The sequence below is a fragment of the Denticeps clupeoides genome, chromosome 10 (assembly GCF_900700375.1).
Source record: "Denticeps clupeoides chromosome 10, fDenClu1.1, whole genome shotgun sequence".
NCBI lineage: Eukaryota > Metazoa > Chordata > Actinopteri > Clupeiformes > Denticipitidae > Denticeps > Denticeps clupeoides.
The window spans coordinates 14740230-14760388 of NC_041716.1; the positions used below are offsets into that span (position 1 = coordinate 14740230).

The 20159-nt window shown below is 41.9% G+C and overlaps 2 protein-coding genes across 6 annotated transcripts; one reads left to right on the forward strand and one right to left on the reverse strand.

The window, feature by feature from the left end:
- The first annotated feature begins 109 nt into the window (after positions 1-109).
- LOC114798279 (tumor necrosis factor receptor superfamily member 14-like) lies at positions 110-4388 on the forward strand. Of its 2 annotated transcripts, none has more exons than XM_028993831.1 (7): positions 110-250; positions 988-1107; positions 1261-1395; positions 1484-1556; positions 1761-1870; positions 1973-2113; positions 2760-4388. In XM_028993831.1, the coding sequence occupies exons 1-7, from the start codon at positions 112-114 to the stop codon at positions 2882-2884; spliced, it is 843 nt and encodes a 280-aa protein (XP_028849664.1). In that variant the 5' UTR covers positions 110-111; the 3' UTR covers positions 2885-4388. The 2 variants fall into 2 exon arrangements, with proteins under 2 accessions (XP_028849664.1, XP_028849665.1); XM_028993832.1 differs by having other exon boundaries at positions 2036-2113.
- Positions 4254-19741, reverse strand: ccdc187 (coiled-coil domain containing 187). 4 transcript variants are annotated; one of them, XM_028993826.1, is made up of 13 exons: positions 19553-19741; positions 18873-18996; positions 14634-14696; positions 14060-14177; positions 13594-13687; positions 10592-10670; positions 8364-9458; positions 7841-7965; positions 7691-7765; positions 7458-7598; positions 6356-6453; positions 5781-5875; positions 4254-5689 (listed from the first exon to the last, which is right to left on the reverse strand). In XM_028993826.1, exons 2-13 carry the CDS (start codon positions 18919-18921, stop codon positions 5535-5537), a joined length of 2187 nt encoding a protein of 728 aa, XP_028849659.1. In that variant the 5' UTR covers positions 18922-18996; positions 19553-19741; the 3' UTR covers positions 4254-5534. The 4 variants fall into 4 exon arrangements, with proteins under 4 accessions (XP_028849659.1, XP_028849660.1, XP_028849663.1 ...); XM_028993827.1 differs by having other exon boundaries at positions 7841-7962; positions 19553-19740; XM_028993830.1 differs by lacking the exon at positions 8364-9458 and having other exon boundaries at positions 7841-7962; positions 19553-19734.
- Positions 19742-20159: the final 418 nt, after the last annotated feature.

Consider the following 20159-nt stretch of genomic DNA (forward strand, 5'->3'; position numbering starts at 1 on the left):
AGAAGAACAACCTGAAGAATCGGGGCCACGTGTTGAGGCCACGCCCCTTACACCGCGAGACTTTAAAAGCGCGCTCCACGCCGCCGACCCGTTTAATAGCCCCGCGACGTCATGCGTCTCCTGTGCGCCTGTGCGACTCTCCTCCCGCTCCTGCTGAGCTGCTGGAGCCCGGCGAGCGGGGAGCGGCGAGGGTGCGTGGACTGGACCCTGGGACTGGAGAACACGGTGTGCTGTCGGAAGTGCCACCCAGGTAGACGCGCTCACCGCTGGAACTGTAGTAGTTACGCGCATGCGCATTCTGGGCTGCCGCCGGCTGTTGGTATGGGTAGAAATGTACATGTGAAGTGTTTTATCCATCATTGTTTATTGATAGCACATTTGGTTTTGTGCTTTTTTTAGGTGATTTCAATTCAGCATATCTATCTATGTCTATGTTATTACTATTTATATCAAACTATTACTAAAATTAATAATATGCTATATACTATATATTTTATAAATGTATCTAAAGAAATAAGATAAGATGATCCTTTTGAGTCCCACAAGTGGGAAATTGACATCATCACAGCAGGAAGTGCACAGTAAGACAAGATTAGAGCAGCAAAAGACAGTAGCAGACACTATTTCGACTGTATAATATAAAGGTTCACTGTACATATAAGCCAATAAATAGTCCTAGAATAGCAAAATAAAATGTGTATATACATTTTGTATGTGTATATAAAGTCAGTATATACATAAAATATATATTTGGATTTGCGAAATGTATAGGTTATTTAGTGTTTATCTATATCTATCTCTGTGTGTATGTATGTGAATTTATACCTATCTATCTAAACACACACACACATACTTGTATTACACACTTGTGTGTGTTTGTGTGTATAAAAAATAACTATACAGAGGGTCTAGGGTCCTAGAGTTTTTTTATTGATACTTTTCAGGTGAGTGTTTATCTCATGTCTGCCTATTGTCTGTTTCCATCAGGAAACCATCTAGTGAACAAGTGTGGAAAAAATCCTGGCACGATGTGCAAGCCATGCACGGAAGGTTTCTACGTAGCCGATCCCCTTGAGCTCCAGTGCAGCGTATGCACTAAGTGTGAACGTATGTCATCTTAGTCACTACTCTGCATGATATTATGCACTTTTGATATGATTGCTCACTCAATGATCACTGATGGTTCGTGACTCACTCGAGTTGTAGTACCACATCAGCCAAAGGCGTGTCTAGATGACAGCTCAGTTTTTCCCCACACAGTTCCGCAGGTGGAGAAGAGCCCATGCACCAAGAGCAAAGACACGCAGTGTGGCTGCATGGAGGGCTACTTCTGCGGGAACCAGGAATGTTCATTCTGCATGAAGGAATGTGGAGAGGGGGAAGAGCAATTTGAGCGTAAGTCAGCATTTTTAGTGGCAGCTTCTTAATTTTGGTCGACATCATTGTTTATTGATAGCACATTTGGTTTTATGCTTTTTTTTAGGTGACTGCAGACCATGCAAACCAGGCACATTCAACAACCAGACGAATCAAAAATGTATACCATGGAAAAAAAGGTATCAAAGAATATGCAAAATTAAAGGCAAATTGTGTGTGAACAGTTAAAAGTAGGGTGTAGTATTTCACAAGAAAACTTTTCACCTCTATCATAAAAAAGTATGACATTCCGTTATAAAACTAGTAATTACTAGTAAAAAATATATATATACTGGAATTTTTGTATGCATTGTGTCTTAAACATCTTGTACATTTGTACCCAGCTGTCCAAAAGGATGGGTTATTGAGACCAGTGGGACCGCAACTCAAGACAACAAATGCACCTTCTCTAATGAAATCGTTCCGGTTCCTGTCATCAACCCAGGACGAAAAGGTGAGGAACGAAGGCCTCGGTACAAGCAAGTTTACATTAGCAGACTACAGCTTCACCCAATCACACACCACAACATTGAGCATGCTTCTCTGTCTTTATCAGACTCATGGAAGTCAACGGTGGTTGCAGTCCTTGGTCCCATTTGTATTTGCGGTACCGTTTTAGGAATTGCTGCTGTCATTTTACGAAGAAGATTTAAGAGGTCAACCTTCCAGACGCCGGTCAAAGAGGGACTACGATCAGGTATTTAATGTTGCATGAGCGTGTAAGGAAACAGTAATGTCATTTAATGACACACATTTACTGCTCAGGCAGTGAATCATCCATGCCAATGGGGAGTTGGTCATCTTTACAAAAATTGATTAGTAATTCATAGTAAAAGAGTAACAGTGCTGTTAAAAGCAACATTTTTGCTAACTGATTGTAAATTGCTCTGGATAAGGGTGAATGCTAAGTGCTGAAAATGTAAATGTAACTGAATGAAAAATCATGAGTGAATATTTCTCTCTTGGAGTGTCCAGATGTAAGATTTTTACATAATCACTTACAAAAAAAATATGGCTGCTGTTTAAAACCTAAAAGTAAAGTGATTTTTCAGCTAATCAGATTATCTTTGTGGTAACCTTTACCGGCCCATCATGTTTTCTCGCTTAAGTCAACTAGTTGGATTGTAGTGAACTGGTTGAGTCACTAACTAAGTGTTAAACATTTTTTTACTCAGCTGCATTAATGCATACGCCCATTGTTTATCACTTTACTTAATTTAAAATAATATGGTCTATTTGAGATTTTGAGAATGTAATGTATTTTCTACTGAAGTTTCTATAAGCAACTATTATGAATTAATTAGAATTAATTTATAATAGCCAGTATAATATCTCTTTCTCAGAGGAAAGCCAGGCCATGCGGGTGGAGCAGGAGGAGTGCGGCTACTGTCAGCCGCAGCAGGAGCAGAGCGGCAGCTCGGAGTCCATCTCCACCCAGGACTCCCAGGACAAGCTACTGCCTGTGTGAGTCCTGGGTCGTCTCCTACCTCTGCACTACAGCCAGCTGAAGTTCCACCTGTCTCGCCGGATTCATCAGGCATCACAGGTGTACAACAGCGAGCCTCTCAGATGAACAGTCCACAAAGAAGCAGTTCTCAGTTAACTTAACTTAAAGGCCAATACAACTATAGAGCAACTTGCAACAGATTCATACATGAAAAATAACAGATACAGTGTATCAGGAGAGATTTCTGACTGCTTCTCAACGCTCCACTGTATTAAACCTCTATAAAAAACATTATGACTAATCACAGATTAAAAAATGTTTTTAGGCACTATGAAGGAAGTGAAGCATCCAAAAGTACTTTCTTTATTCAGTGTATAATAGTATGATAAATCATATGGGAAGCATGGCCCTTTAAGTTGTTTAAAAATCTTTTTTTGTAATCATTAAATTAACATTTTCCATAGCGGATCCAGATGCAATTAACGTGAGACAAATAATTGTAGGACTGAAAGTTATGGTCATTGTTGTAAAAGTGTTAAATTCTATATCTTTTAAGAATGAGTTTTGCATGCGCAGATGTGGTGGGTGCTGCAACAGAAACCCGCAGCCTGTTTCAGCTGTGGTGACTCCTACTTTAACGTTACCTCTGCATCACCACAGATAACTTTGTTCCTGTAATGTACCACTGGGCTTCCCCAGTTTCCTGCTAACCATTGCTTTGCATAACCCATAACTGCACACATTTAGGGCCTGGTGTAGGCAGATACTGCTGACCCATAGTCAGAAATGTATTCTTATTCTACTGTCAGCGAGTTTGCACATGATAGTGTACTTGCACTTCAAGGAAAGGCCCTTTGTGGGACAAGGGCTGTCCTGTCCGACTGGTTCAACACTGTGCAAGAGGCTAAGGCAGCTAGATGTACAGAACAGAGGAGGTTCAGGGAACCTCTCAGCGATTTTGAAACTGCACAATTACAAGAAGGAAGGATGAAGGAGAGCAGGAAGGAAGGAGTAAAGCCACGTTGTAGGCTCCATAATCAGTTAAGGGTGGTGCATGGGAGTCAGTTCCCCAGATATACACACACACACACTTTTTGAGGGACTCTGACACACTCTGGATCACAAGAGAATTTGATGGAACAATGCTTGAAATTCAAGAAGATTTAATAATGAGCCCACGAACACACAAAAAAAACAGACTTTCAGATTGTGTCACTGTGCTTCTTTTTAATTCTTCATTTAAAAAAAAGGTATTTCCCACCTTAATTTGCATAGACATTTTTAAAGCGTCTGGAAATTTTATATGTTAAGAGTGAAGTCACTGGAAAGTTTTTCTTTCTTTTTCAAGTACAGCACCTGTGTTTACATATATTTGATTGGGTTTCACTAGTTTTGTGTATGTTTAATTGGGGAACAGAATATCATTACACAACACTGTCATATCACTGTATGGTAGAATGATGGACTATAAATATCATGGTGTATAATAATTATAAAATAAAACAGACTTTTCTACAGTAGTTAACCCCCCTTGATGTTCTTCCTATTTTGTTGACTTTCAGCCTGTAATTTAAAACAAAGGCATCTTTTCATTTACACAACATAACCACCACTTTGAAGATGCTGATTTTTTCCATTGCGAAACTAACAGGAAATAAGACAAAAAACAGAACACCTGAGCATATATAAGTATTCACCTCCATAAATTCAATTCTTTTTAGAGCAACCTTTGCTGCAAACACATTGGCAAGTCTCTTCAGGTATGTCTCCTGGAGCTTGGCACATCTAGCAACCTGAATTTTTGCCCATTCTTCGTGGACAAAAACTGCAAAAGCTTGTGTATATAATTTTTTAATCATTCCAGAGATTCTTGTCTGGTGTTAATTGACTGGGTCTTTCCATGACTTTTGATTAAATAGCTTTGCTTTAGCTGTGTTTTTAGGGTTCTGCCCACATGTTGCACTTTCTAGGTTTATATATTTTTTAATTAGTAAAACAACCATTTCCTTCATTATTATGGAGTTTTTCTTTCTCTCACTCACTATCCATAACTGCTTACCCCCAATCAGGAGTCATGGATTGCTGTGCTACTTTATTTGCACTGAAGCAATTCAAATGGACCAGTATTTTTAACACACAACTACAAGCCAATCAGAATTGGGTATAACAAGCCATAGGGTAATGTGTAATAACAAATGTTTAATAAATTGTAAATAGCTTGTGTGAGTTTCTGTCAAAGAGCATTACACGAGTTATGACAAGTGTCTGACTAGGCAGAGACTGCAATAGAGAAAATGGGCAGATCCAGGCTACGCACAATACATGCTCCCTCCAGCTGTGGATTAAACCTGCTCTGACAAGTTAGCGTTTGAAGACGCCTGTATTATCAACAACAACTAAAAAAAAAAGGATGGGCTCACCCCTGCAGTCGGTGAGTCAGCTTTTAATTTCACGAAAAGAAAATGAAAAAGAATGGAAAAAATCTTTTCCATTACAAAACTCGCTTGTTTTCTCTTGATAGTCTTGTGACTGTTAAGTGTCAAGATGTCAAATCAGGTGAGTAAGCAGTTTCAGCCAGATGTGCCAGGTGGCTTCCAAGGTGGGAATCTTTGAGCCTGAAGTCTTCGTTCCACCCCCCCTGCATTCATAGACTAGTGTTCATTTTTAACAGTCACTGTTGTTTGCAGTTCTGCTTTCCTCCGTCTTTGTCTTTGGCCTTGACCTGGCCTAGTTTCTCACTTTGTCTCTTAGTGGGAAGGACAAAGACAGATTCCCTGGCAGCATCACGTGAACTAAACCGGGAATGAGGAGGACTTTGGGACAGGCCTAAAGTTAAAAGGAAAAAGAACATGGGTTGAATAGACAAACAAAAGGTTAAAGGACAGGCTGCCAAATTCCCCACCCAGTCAAATCCTACCAGAAGACTGTTGTTCTAGTCTAGCGGTGTCTGATCTCTTTGCCTGGAATGTTGGGTCCAATTCTTCTGCAATATTTCGGCTTGACTGTGGAGAACTAAAGAAGGCTGCGTAATTATTTTTCTTTCATCATCCAAAAAACAGCTCAAGCCAAATTGGACAAATTTGAACTCAGGTTCAACCGGGTTTTATATAAATGGTCAAATGGATGTGTTTCATAATCTTACCTGTATAGAATATAAGTCTACCACCAAACAGGAAGAGAATTTGAATTTGAGAATTTACAGTACTCCATTGTACAGCACTGTAGTGCAATTCAACAGTGGGAGCTGAGCATTTTTGTAAAGAATCTGTCTGAAGACTCTGTCCCCACAAAGTTTCAATACGCACAGCCAAAAATAAATAAATTTGCCCTCATCAATGGCACGCATTTTGTCTTAAGAGTTATTAGAATACAGGTCATTAAGTCAACACTATTTCATTAAACACCACATGCTGTCTTGCATGACTGTTCAATTCAAAATAACTACACGGGAACTCATGCCGGCCATACGTAAAATAATTGTGATGGACTCACCTAGTCATGCTGACGGGCCTGGAATTCTGACGGGCCTGGAGTTCAGGTGAGTGGCTGTCACTGGGAGACAGAAGCCCCTCAGAGTTCAGTCTCTCCCTCTTCATAAGGGACACAGAGAAAGTCAGGTGAGATACTCCTTATACTCCACACAGAACAAACCTAATCAGTATTACATCACTCACTGTTGGAAAAATTATATTTCTGAAGCCAGTGTACCTTGCCCCTGTGCCTATGAGTTGCCTATGGAGGAGCTCAGATTGCTCTACTTATAAAAGGGCTTCCACAGAAGTAGTCTCTGAGCAATCCAATATTCACATTTGTGTCATAGGTCAGCTAGCTACATTATTTTAACAGGTTAAATATGTATAACCTTTGTTTTCTCTGTAATATACTTTAATCATTGCACCGCCTCATTGACCATTTCAGGACACACATATGTGACAAATAAAGAATCAAGAATAGTTGCATGTAGCCAATCTAAAAAGAGTCCGCCAACATAAAATGGTAAATTCTTCCAGGACTTGTTTATCCTGTCACGAATCTGAAAAGCCACTTCGTCCATTTGCAAATTTCCACTTCAAGTTCATCTTAACATTTTTTTTTTGTCAAATGCATGCTATTTCTTAGAGGACTTTCCACACCTGAAGCACTTTGTTGCTATATGCTTAGTGCGAAGGATTTGATCTCTAATCTCTTCCTCTGTGTTTTCCCCTTTCCAACTTGCCAAGTTTTCATCTTCTGTGAGGTCAAACTAAATAGGACAGCATGTCTTTTCTGCATTCCTATGGTTAATGCTAATGTGATATTCGAATCACCATCATAATGGTTTCTGAGCACGTAGCTGCCATTTCAACAGCTTAATATCTGCTTATTTTCAGATTAAATTTATCAGGTTAAATCTACTTTTATACCATGTAGTTTCAAGTATTAACTGTGTGTTACTGCAGACAAACAGTGACCACCATAATAATTTCCCATAAATTCTCAGTTCGAAGGCAAAAATATCAACTCATATTTCTATCTAAATATGGCCCAACACATCAGAGAGAGATGAGATAGAAGTTGAGGATGTGGCTACGGCCTGCTGAGGCAGCAGTTATACCTGTCTTCCACATGCCGGGTTCTGGTTGCACTTATCATTCATCTCTGCATTGCCACGTCCAGACCTTGGCTCGGATGTTTCCCCATCGTGCCAAACCCTCTCTGACTTCATGTCCTGTTTCTGGATAAACCGTGCTATTTCCTGAGAAGTGATAAGGATGTACAGTATGCAGAAGGAGCAGCCCATGTGTTTAGAGTGGAGATTTCACTCAGAAACATTCAAATTATCTCTACCTCATCCTGAGCAACTTGTGCAACTTGGAAATCTCCATCAGGGTAAGGCCTTTCCAGGACTGATGATCGGAGATTCTATGATGCATAATGTTCACATTTAGTTCAGTTGTTATTATTGACATTTTCAAACCAGAAGGTTAACCACCTTACCCTTCTAATGAGACTCTCCTCCTCTTCTTGAAGACGCCTTGCCAATTCCTCATCCTGTAGTACCTGTCGCAACTCACCCAGATCCAGAGACACAGCACCCACCCTCAGGTCTCCTGTCCTCCCTGCTGGGCACAACCATTAGCCAGAAAGTGCTATAAGAACCTAAAGTGCCACAAGAACATAATGGAACACTCTTCAAATGAGGCTTTGACAAACAAGCATGGTAAAGGAAAGAGAATCCAGCCATGCAAATTCCTAAAAGCAAAGAAAATGAGTGCTTACAGTGAGGATAATTATATAAAAAAAAACGGGAGACAAAGGGATCACAGCACTAAAGGACAGCATGTTCTCCAGAAACTAAGTCACCCAACTCCCAACAAAGCAGTTCAGAGAAAACTGGAAGCTCAGGTTTTGGCACTCAACTGAGCACAGAAAGATGACTATGACCCAGAAGGGTCTTGAGGAACCAGGAAGAGGAACAGGCCAAGGGCAGGAACAGGAAATGGCATCAGTGGCAGGTTACCTGCTGAATGAATGTCCCCTGCTCTGGATGAATGTCCCCTGCAGGAGAGACTGCGACGTGGGGGCTTTCGCCTCTCATCCACCCTGCCTCTCACAACATCCTCCTCTGAGCTGGACTCGCCCCCATCCTGCCTTCTCTCCCTGGAGCTACTTATTACCCTGGAGCTCCTTTTGGGGTATCGGGTATCACTGACCTCCTGTAACCCCTGGTCCCTGGCTGATCTCTGGTCTTCAGGAGCCCTAAAGCTCCTTCTCACCTGGCCTGTCCTCTCACACAACCTGGGTGTATCGGTTTCTCTTCGGTTCTCATGTTGGCCAGAGCTCTCTACACTATTGTGGTGACTCTGAAATGACACCCTCCTGATTGGCCTGATATCTTGCCGGTAACTGAGGCGACTGGGCACTTTCTTCTGCAAAAGTATTTCTTGGTTGTGGTGATCTTCATTCCTAAGACCAGATCTCATTGTTTCAGGCTGATGGTCACTTGCCGTGTGATCTCTTTCTCTAAACCAATCATAGCTCCCTTCACAGGTTCTTCCACCATCACCATGGAAACTGTTACACCATTTCTTGAAGTCCTGGAAATGCACATGCCTGTCTCTGCTCTCCGTATTGGACCAGCTCCTCACTCGGTCCAGAGGTCGACCATCACTGCTGCTGACAGAGCGCCTGACTCCTCTGTCTTTGGGCCAACCCCTTCTTTCACAGTGATAGTCAGGATCTGTTGGCTTCCTAAAGCTGCTGCCCTCACTGAGGTGTCGGCGCCCTATCTGGGCCTGGGTCCTAGGTGGAGGAGGTGAGGGGTGGATTGATTGGAACAACTCTTCCTCAGAACTGCTGTTCAGATACCCCTGCTCACAAAGATCATTGTGGATGAGCCTCAGGGCATCTGCCCAGCTGCCTGAAAATGCAACTGGTCTGCTGCTTGTGGGTTTGCAGTCTTCCAGAAAATATTTCTCACAGTTCACAGGTGAAGGAGAAGGTGGAGGCAAATGCCTCCTGCAAACCGGACGCTGTCGGGACTGAGCCTGTCTCTCAGACGGCCAGGAGAGGTCATGATGGGGAGGGCGTGGCCAGGCAGGAACTCTGTAGTCGTCTTTAGCCAAAGCCAGACATGCAAAGACAAAGCAGGATGGGTAGGCAAGTGGGTTAGTGGTTAATGAAGTGTCAGCACGGCCTACTAAACACAGTTCAAGTGATGGAACAAGACCGTTTGGGCTTTATTTGCATATCAGTGATACCTTCAGACATGCCAGAGAAAGTAAAGTTTTGTCTTGGTTGCAGTAGTGAATAGTAAAGAAAAGGAAGAAAATTGGGGGACAATTATCAAAAAATGTAGGGGATTGTCACAAAGAAAGCAAAAGAAGTCACATGCAAAAAGTTTTTTTAATTTGTAATTAAAAAATTACAAAAAAGCCACAGAAGAAAAATTCACCCAAAACTTTGAAACCAATATTTCTGCTAGCTTCATTGTGTAGATGATTTAAGGTTGTTAACACAAACTGCCCAAACAGGAAAAACTTGATTGAAAAAGGAAAATAAAACCACCACCGCATTAACCATTGTGTTTGTTTCCTGTACAATGCCGTTTACAGTGTGCATAAGAGAAGAACGAAGAAAGGCCATTAATTAGGGTTCAAATTAGGGTGATGTCAGCTACCTATAGAAGCTCTCTGCTAATGGTTTTATAGAAATGGTAAACTTCAGTTTATAAAGACAAACCGAAGCTGTAAAGCTTGATTCGTAAGAGAAGGAAAGAAGGAAGTGGGACAGCAGAAGGAGAAGACTAATGGAAGGTGAATTCACACCATCAGCCTTGTGAGAACTGTAAACATTTTTCCTCAAAAGATAAGTCTCTTGAATTGTTTATTCTCTGTTCATGGATAATTCAACAATCACATTTTGCACAAAACCATAGAAGCTGGAAAAAGTACATAAATATTTATATACATAAACTATTTAAAACGTGTTATAGTGCATTTAAAATAATGCCAAAGCACATGACAATATAAGAGAGTTGGATTACGAAACATTATTACGATTCCAGAATATCAGCCAGAACCTGACACGGCAGCTTTTTGGAAGTTTAAAGAATTAGGCTCTTTCAGTCCCATCTTCGCAGAAAAAAATGGGTAAGTGATATGCATCTTGAAACAAATGACTAGGATGAACTTTGGTTCACATTTGAATCACAGAAAGGGACAAGGCAGAAATAAAACCAAAATGTACCTCCATGGATGCTGGCCCTAATGCCGCTCCTATGGCCAACTCTCAATACTTCTTCCTCCTGAATGCGCCTGGCTATTTCCTTTAAAAAGAAAAACAGCTTGGAGGTTGTTCTGTAAAAAAGAAACCACAGCAGGATATCAGATGCACTGATGCCATGTGCAGGGAAAGCAGGGGGAATTATGGCCTGCTTCCTTCCCAATGGAGACTGCAGCATGACCTTCCTGCTTATCTGACAAAACTGAAAATTCCAAAGTGTCAAAAGTGAGAAAAGATAAAAGAGAAAACGAAACTGATAGTACTGGTATGAACTTATTGAATGTTGAATAATCTCTACAACAATCGCAAGATTAGGCCTTTTCTTTCACAACAGGCTCCTCATCCAGGTAATGGTCATCTCAAAACTCGACTACTGTAACTCTCTCCTGGCTGGAGCCTCTGCAGTCACCATAAAACCACTCCAGATGGTCCAAAATATGGCAGCCCGTCTCACTTTTAATCAGCCAAAATACATCCATGTCACGCCTCTTCTTACCTCTGTCCACTGGCTCCCGGTAGCTGCTCGCACTGAGTTCAAATCCTTGATGCTGCCTACAGGGCTGTAAATGGAACTGCACCCTCCTATATCAATACAATACTAGCTACACTCCTGCAGCCCTCTCAGATCTGCAAATTAAATGAGACTGAAAATTCCCTCTTCACAGGGTCCCCGATCCCAATCGACTTTATTCTCAATTGTTGTCCCTGGCTGGTGGAACAACTTGCCCGGCTCCATTCGACTAGCCGAGACTACCACCACCTTTAAGAAGCAGTTGAAAACCCTCTTATTCAGACAAATCTAACATTTAGACACGCACATGCACACACACTGCACAAATTAAAACATTTTCCTCGTCTAGCACTTAATCTCCGAGCATGTTCTTTTCCTGACAAGTTATGCCTCATCAGTTTTGTAAACTCAAAATCTATAGAAATCGAACGAGAATTGCTGGTGTCTTCCTCTTGTAATTCGCTTTGGATAAAAGCGTCTGCTAAGTAAACTAAAGTAAAGAATCATGTTTCTTAATTTATAAATAAGGTGTATGCCCTATGCACAGAAAAAAAAAAGTGTACATAATGTAACATTATTATAATAAATGTTTAGATAATATCCAGCACTCAAAAGGTACCCTGCAAGTTACCCATATAGGCAAACATGTATGCATGGTCAGGTTAGGGGTCTTGATTGCAGAAAGATTGCTGTGGGCTTCTTAGAAGCAGTTAAGGAGCCAACAAGTCAGAAAGAAAAAGAACAGCTGAGAATAAAAAAAAACCTCAAAGCCTTGCAAGTGCAAGACCACGCAATGTTGACGTCATTATATAGTGCTATTACCACCAACACCCCTGCTGTCACCCACCCACAAGCTGACACGTCAAGGGGAATTTCCACGTGCAAGATTAAAGAAAATACGTATCAAAGGTCACCAGTCTTGCGCCTCAAACCTTCAGCCTTAAAAGCAAACTTCAAATAGCCGCTCTGACCTGCAGTATTTGGTGCTCATGGGTTCAGCTGCACTACCGTGGGCTGCTCTGGGGGTGGTCTGATGTTTCCACCAAATTTCCACCAAGGTTTACAGAAAACGTCAATAACACGTAAAACTGCTTACAGTATCTGCTAATCTCCTACAGAGATGAGTGAGGGGAGACTGAGGCAACCTGACAGCAGAACCCATCAAATCCTGAAAGTACTTTTAGTTTATAAAGAAGTCTGTAAAACAAACATAAATAAAAGAGGAAAAAGTATCAACAAAAGCTTCGAATCCCGATCCGCCAAGGTACCACCGAGCAAAGCACCGTCCCCACACACTGCTCCCCAGGCACCTGTCATGGCTGCCCACTGCACTGGGAATATCTTGCTCTCTGCATATAATGTGTACATGCTGTTGTACAAATTGATTGTCAATCAGTGTTGCTTCCTAAATGGACAGTTTGATTTCACAGAAGTGTGATTGACTTGGAGTTATATTGTGTTGTTTAAGTGGTCCTTTCATTTTATATATCCAGAACAGTGACACAGTCTCTTGGGTCTGTGTGAAAGAAAAAGAGAAAGTAAAAGTGTGACATGGGACCACAAGGTGGTGCTGTGATGTTAGGTCATGAAACTCCCCACAGCACAAATGATATGGAGCTTTATGGAAATGTGTCAATCATCAAACGTCAGTATGATTTATCATGACATGCAAATCAGATTCATTACAATTCTTAGGTTGTACAGTTGCAGAAATAGATCTAGTTGGATGAGTGCTACATTTGTTCTCAACATGTCTATATTATATTGTTCATTGTGGTGGACAAAATTTGGTTCCAACAATAAGTTTAATTGAAGACGGTTGCTGTATTTGCAGTTGACCCGCAACACCTCTTCCTACAGGTGGAGCAGGAGAAGAACTCCTACAGACAGCGCGGGGGAGTGTGTAAAAGAGAGAGAGAGAGAGAGAGAGAGAGAGAGAGAGACATCCACTTCAGCGTTGGTTTTGCAATCACTACTCCTCAGGACGTCATTAATCACTTTGCTTAGTTGCACACTCTGCTCATTCAGCCCAGTTGCTTCTGGGGTTACACTTGAGGCACGTTTCCCCACAGCAGCTGTCAGCACGAAGACGCAGGCACGTGAGAGAGGGAATGCACTTAGGGGAAATTCCCTGCATTGTGCCGCTGTTTACTCTCTGATAAAAGGTCAGGTGAGGTAACAGTGTGTGTGACTCACAATCAGCCAATTAAATAAGCCCCCAACACCCCAAATGAGGGAAAATACTGTCGCTGAGGGAGAGTACCTAAGCAGCATGGACACGTTCACTGCCAATAATCACCTTTCAGAGTTCAAACACTGACACAGCACATATAAGACAGCAAAAATAATAGTGGATAATATTTGTGGAAGGTTATATGCAGAGTTTCACAATGACGGTTCTATTCTGAAAGTGACACATGAGAATGTGCATCTGGTCTCCTTCTCCTCTCCTTACCTCATCTTCCTGCTCCCTCTTGCGAGCCTCCTCCTCAGCACGCCTCTCAATATCTTCCTGAATTCTCCTGGCAAACTCAGAGTCCTGCACCTCTCTACAAAACGAGAATAAAAAAGTTCATGCTTCTAGTGGCATGCAACAAAAAAGGTTTTCAACCTTCTTATGATGCATTAATTAGTATAGTGCATTCCAACAACAATATGCAATTTCATGAAAACAGAAGTAACAACAAATTGTCAACTAGAAAAAGGAAATTTGTGAACAAACTTCGATTTTGGCTTGGAAAGCAGTAAACGGAGTTAAGAGGTAAGAGGAAGAAAAGATTAAAGTGAAGAGTGGAGTCATTGTTAAATTAGTTACTTTCATGGCATGCGTGAAATGGTAAAAAGGTACAAGATGAGAGAACTATATCCACATAAAAATAACAGCAGGAGGTGCACGAGGGGAGGAGTCTGTTTTTACACACCTCTGGTGGGAGGCGTTGCTCAGGCGTGTCTGCTCCTCGTCCTGCAGCCTCCGGGCGATGCGGAGGTCATTCTGCACCAGATGATTCTTTTGAACGTTCAAGCTGTAGTGCTGCTCAACTTCAAAACAACAGACATGTTTATCAATATTTTAAATTAATTTTAAAAAGAAATGGTGAGAAAATTGTGAAATGGTTAAAAAAAAAAGGTGTCTATGTTTGGGGGGGGTCATCTGGTAATTGAGAATGTTTTTAGAGCAGCAAATCATTGCTCAACTCACTGAATCAGACAAATTTAAAAAATACACTCCTGCCCCCTACTGGCCGAAGATTCAAGATTGGTATACACAGTATACCGTTTATTGAAATAATTCTTTCACATAGACCCCCTCATAGTGCAATCATAAAAGAAAAAAAATATATGTTAGATATTTAAAACAGGACACACAAGACAAACATGTGCAAAATGTGTAGGAATGTGAAAAAGGCTGTAAGTGTATTTTTGTTGAGTTTAACAGTGTTCTGGTGATGGCAGTGCACTGAGCAAGATGAAAGATATACGATCTATTTCACTTACTCTCCTGCTCTTGCAGGTTGTGGGCCAGAACACCATCTTCCAGAACAGCAAAGCTCTGGCACACTGCAGAAACAAAATGAGAGGTCTGACACACACACACACACACACACACACACACACAATCCAACAGTGTATCCCAGAGAGTGTGATTTTTCACACCAGCAGAAAGAAGCCACAAGTATGGAGTCATTTATCAATCGACCTATCTATCTAGATGTATAATCTACACTGAATTTTAAAATATATTTCTGATATCTTTGCAACCCATTAAAAATACATTTTCATCTTTCTTGGATAAGAAAAATATATTTAATGGCAAACTATAAATAACTGGTTTCAGAAAGGCAAGTGTAGAAGTAGACTGATTTCCTGATATATGCATTTAGTCGATGAAAGAATGCCCTGAAAAGAAAGACTCACATCTAGAGCAGTGACTGATCTCATATTACTTATTATTTATTTAATCTCCATAGCGACAGGAGAGCAAAACCCATTTTAATGATCGAACTTGCAAAAGCTTATCATACTGCACCCTACTGGTAGATGATTGACATTACATCGCAAACCTGAATGAAGCAGAAAGTAAATAATCATAATTTTAAACCCCAAAAAACACTTGGAGCAATAATCAATATACTGATCAGACCAGATGCTGCCTTTTCTCTTTATTGGCCTTAGACTTGCTGAGCGTTGCAGTGGAAAGAAAATGAAGCCAGACTGTTTCACACAGACATAAATGGTACAAAATTACAGGGATCATTTAAGACCGCACAGACTAAAAGGGGTAATGCTGAAAACACCCGGTAAACTGGGAAACACTAGATGAGGCGGGAGGGAGAGCAGACTGCTCACAAAACTGTCCATGAAAAAGCTTAAAAGCACAACGTAAAAATGGAACATAAAACATGGCCGAAAACAAGCTCATTTACAGCCACCCGTCCATCTGTACAATCATACAACGCTGTTACCCAGCACTTTATCTACTTCACATCTGACTGGTCTTTTTATAAAAAAAAAAAAAAAAAAACAATATAAAATTCACTGTATTTAATTATATTGGATTCTGGTTCAGGAATAAAACATAAATGACATGCCTCTGAATTTGTTACCTCCTCCTGCCCACAAGTTTTATTTCCACAGTTGTGGCGCCCGGCTCGGAACAACAGGTCTGTAATTGGTATAACTGAGGCAGCGGCAGTGGGCTGTAGCCTCGGTGGTGACGTCCCCGACACCAGTAAAACTGGGCTGTAACTCATTTGGTGCAAGACGAGTGGCAGCCGCTGCCCTTCACAGGCCTTAATCTGCACAGATCCTCACGCGCTACTACACACAAGCGTGGGCATCATTAATACCACATTCAACAAAAACACTCAGACAAATGTTAATTCTGAAAGTTTTTTATGTCACAAAAACCTGAAAGCACGATGAGTTTGGGACAAACAAGGTTTGAAAACCAGTTACACTTCATTACGTTAAAAATTGGGTGAGTGCTAGTTCGGGTGATGGACCGGTGATTGGGTGTTTGATAGGAGGGGGTACTCAATCTCCACACCCTATATCTGGCAAGAAGTATGACTATAAAATCCATTGGTGACTATTTTAATAGTCATTTTAGTCAACAAGTCTTGTTTAAGTTCCAGAAAGCCAGAAATAAGAAATTCGAATGGGTTCTTTGCTGATGGTACTTAAAAAACAAAACCACCATGTAGTTGGAATCGGCAATCTTTTGTGTCCGTTATCAAAAAAAGACAACCTGGGGTCTGTGGCGCTTACGCCAGGGCCCATCTGCAACATTATTCCATCACACTGGCTACAAACACACTTCTGCACGGCAGAAGGACGAAGGACATTCTGCCATCCATTCTGAATAAACATCCTAAAACCCTGCGCAGGAAAAGGGGCAGCGTACTTTACAGCAGGACATTTCACTGGATGGGGCGACGGGGTTGGGCTAACTTCTCATGTTACAGAGCCTCAATCGCCGTGAAAGAACCAGACAGGTTTTTTACCACAAAAGGAAAGTTCTGTCAAACAGAACAGGCTGATGCTTTTCAGAGCTTACATAACAGACAATTCAGTTCAGTAAAATTTTAGCTTAAAGGGACGACTGTCACCTACTGTCAAATGACCTCAGACACTACCACGACATGCAAATACAGCGCTAAGCATCATGCTCTGGGTGAGAAAAGATATGGTTCTCAATCACCAAATGATAATAAAAAAAAAACAAACAGAAGTATAAATTGCATAAACTTTGGAGGGGGTATAGATTTGGACTATTTTGCCACAATGTGAACACTGTCATTTTGACATTTTTGCTATGTTAAGAGGTGCAACTCGGTCGGCAACAATGCTTAGGTAGATGGTATGTGTCATAGTGCCTGCAGGACTCAGGATGTCCCAGTAGAACACTGTCCAAAGCATCACACTGACTGCGGTCATGTTCACGGTCACAGTGCATCTTGGTGCCATGCCTATCACACACATGCTAGTTCACAGTTTTTTTCCTTCCTTGGACCATGTTCAGTAGATCCTGAGCACTGCAGACCACTGAGCATCCCAAAAGAACCGCATTTCTGGAGGTGCTGGCCAGCACAACTTGGTCAAGTCGCTTAAATCCTTACACTTGCCCAATTCTTCTACTTCACAAAAAGTTCACCTGCTGCTTAACACTTCCCACCCACTACCAAGTGCCACTATAACAAGATAAGCAATGTTAGTCATGCCAATTGTGATCCTGTGTTAATGTTATGGCTGACTGATGCCTGGTACTTTACGTAAGACTGATGATTCCCAAAGATGACCGGGGTATATTGTCATGCATCACTGTTAGAATTTATTCTTATAAATAAGAGTTGAATAATGGAGTGGCCAGTAGAAGGAAGGTGAAATAAAAAGTATATATATAGTTTATAGTTCTTGAAACACAGCCTATTGCTTGCAGAGAACGAGAAGAAATTTCAAGGAAAACTATTTTCAGAGGGCAGCACAGACAAACTGTTTGGGATGTAGATTGAGCCATATTCTGTTTTTCTAATAAACTGTCACACAGGCAACAGTCATGCAAAACACACAAACACACACACGCGCACACTTAACCATCCATCACACACTCCACGGGACGTTTGAGCCTCTCGAGAAAGCAGATGATGTCACTTGTGCTCCGACACCGCCAGAGGTCTTCAGAGACCAGGGTGGAGAAGCGACAAAGGTTTTATTATTATTTAAAAGAAATCCCTTCCTTCTGCCCCGACATCCTCCTTTATTTCTGCTCTAAACACACAGTCGGACGTCGGGAGGTCACCCCTGACATAAATAGCATTCTGGTTTGGGAAAAGAGTCCACTGGGCTGGAGGAGAAACCGACAAAATACAGAGCAGGAGAAAACAAGGAAAAGCAAGTTTTAGCAAAATGGTGATAAATGTCAACAAGACTTAAATAATGTGATCGTTTCATTGAAAGCAAACTGGCATTTCGTTAAAATAAACGGGCGGCGGAGGAAAAGCCCGCATACCGATTTATCTGGGCTACACAACCATTGGCTCATGGTCGCCCGGTGTCCAGCTTTGTTCAGAAGCAGTGACCTGCTGAAGCCCCAAAATTGCATCTCAACAAGCTCATTGTTCATCGAAGCAGAAAGCATCTAATACGCGGCCATGGGAGAACCGGTCAGGAGCACTGCCAACGCAGGGCTATAATCACACACGGCATGCCGCGCCACGCCAGGTCGGAACATTTAAAGTTCAAAACCAGATGTTTTTCCAGCCATGAGAAGGGGGAGCCTGTCCTTCTGCAGATATCATCTGAAACATCCATCAAACGCCAGAATGCATCAGTGTTTTTCTTTTTAAAAACCCCGGAAAAGACCGGGTCTCTTAGATGCACACCACAAACACACACTGCAAACCCGTGCACACACACAATACGCTCCATCAAAACGACAAACCAAACACTCATTACTAAATACCACAACTTCACAATACTAACTTCCCAACCTGAAAAGGTATGTGGACCACCACAACTACAGGCCGTTTACGGTTTACGACTTCCGATTACAAAATTCCAATAGTCAGGTTTCATTTGAATTTTATACACAGCATCTGGTGACCTGAGAGTAATAATACTGGTTATACTTTAATAATAAAGAAATTAATTCGCTGAAATTCCCCTGTTAGGTCCTGAGGAAATGTTTAATGCACCAAATTGGAGAGGTTCCTCATTTCCAGTGGCGGGTCTTACCCTCCTCGACCCCAGGCAGGTTGGACTGGTCAACGTCCCGCTCGGTCATGGTTCCGTCCACCGGCCGGAGTTCAGGGTCTCATTGTCCTTCAGGCCACAGCGGTGACACGTCCTGCAGCTCTTCCTGTCAGAGGAACATGCAGAGAAGCAAACAGTCTTTCAACCAGAGAGACTCCCACCACCTCTCCACACACACACACACAAAAGCTTTTATTCCCAAGTTCACACAGCAGGACTGCTGATCCGACAACAGCGGGACAAACAGGCCAGCAGCGAGAGCAGCTCAACTCATTCAGCCTCTTCCTGAAAGCCACAAACTGAAGTAACTTATTACAACAGACAACCAGGAAACTAACAAAACCGACAAAACAAACGTCAACTAGAAATCAACACGACGACATGGAAGATATTTCAATTAAAACAAACAAACTACTTCGCAGAACGTGAGAAAGAAATCCTCTAATCATCCAACCAGGAACACCGGGACTATTAAAACCCTACCGGCTAACTTCACACGCGAAGAACACTAAAAAACACGCGAACAGAGAGGCTCAACAAACTATAAAACATGAACCGAACTGAAAGATAATCCATAATATAATATAAATATGTGAGGGGGGCGTTAAATCGAGCAGTAAACCTGCTGTTTGTTTAGTTGGCGTGAAATTCCGCGTTCCTACCTGCCCCATCTGCGGCTCCACCCGCGTTTATTTCACGCCGAAGGTGCAAAACCCGGAACTCCTTAATTCCCGACCGGCAACGATGAAGATCGAGCCGCCGGACTCTTCCTCCCCGAGGCAGAAGCTCCAGGTTCGACCGCGACGGAAAGCCGGAGCGACCAAACCGGAAAACGGAGACGCGGACTGGAAATAAACGAGGTTAAAAAAACTCGTTCAGCGGCTTGAGAAAGTGGAGTTTGAGTTACAGCTTGTCAGACCTTCTAGATGAATTAGGTCATAGATGAATGAAGAATGAAGACAACGTTCCACTGGAACTCAGGACTGTTGATCTTCAGTTCCAGCAGCCACGTCAACAGGACTTTACATCCATCTGATGTTATTTCAAAATGTTTTCTATCACGACCTAGAGGACATCTCTAAACGACATTAGTGTGTAATATGCACACCTGAAGGATGGAAGGTGCTTCTTCTGCTGGACTTGGTTGGACGTCGGGCCCGATGGTTGATCTCATTTGTGGCACATGTGTGACGTGGTGTCATGAGTTAAAACCTAAACCCGTCTAGACGTTTATTTATTTCAAGTAATAGGCTGAAAGTGTCCCTGTCT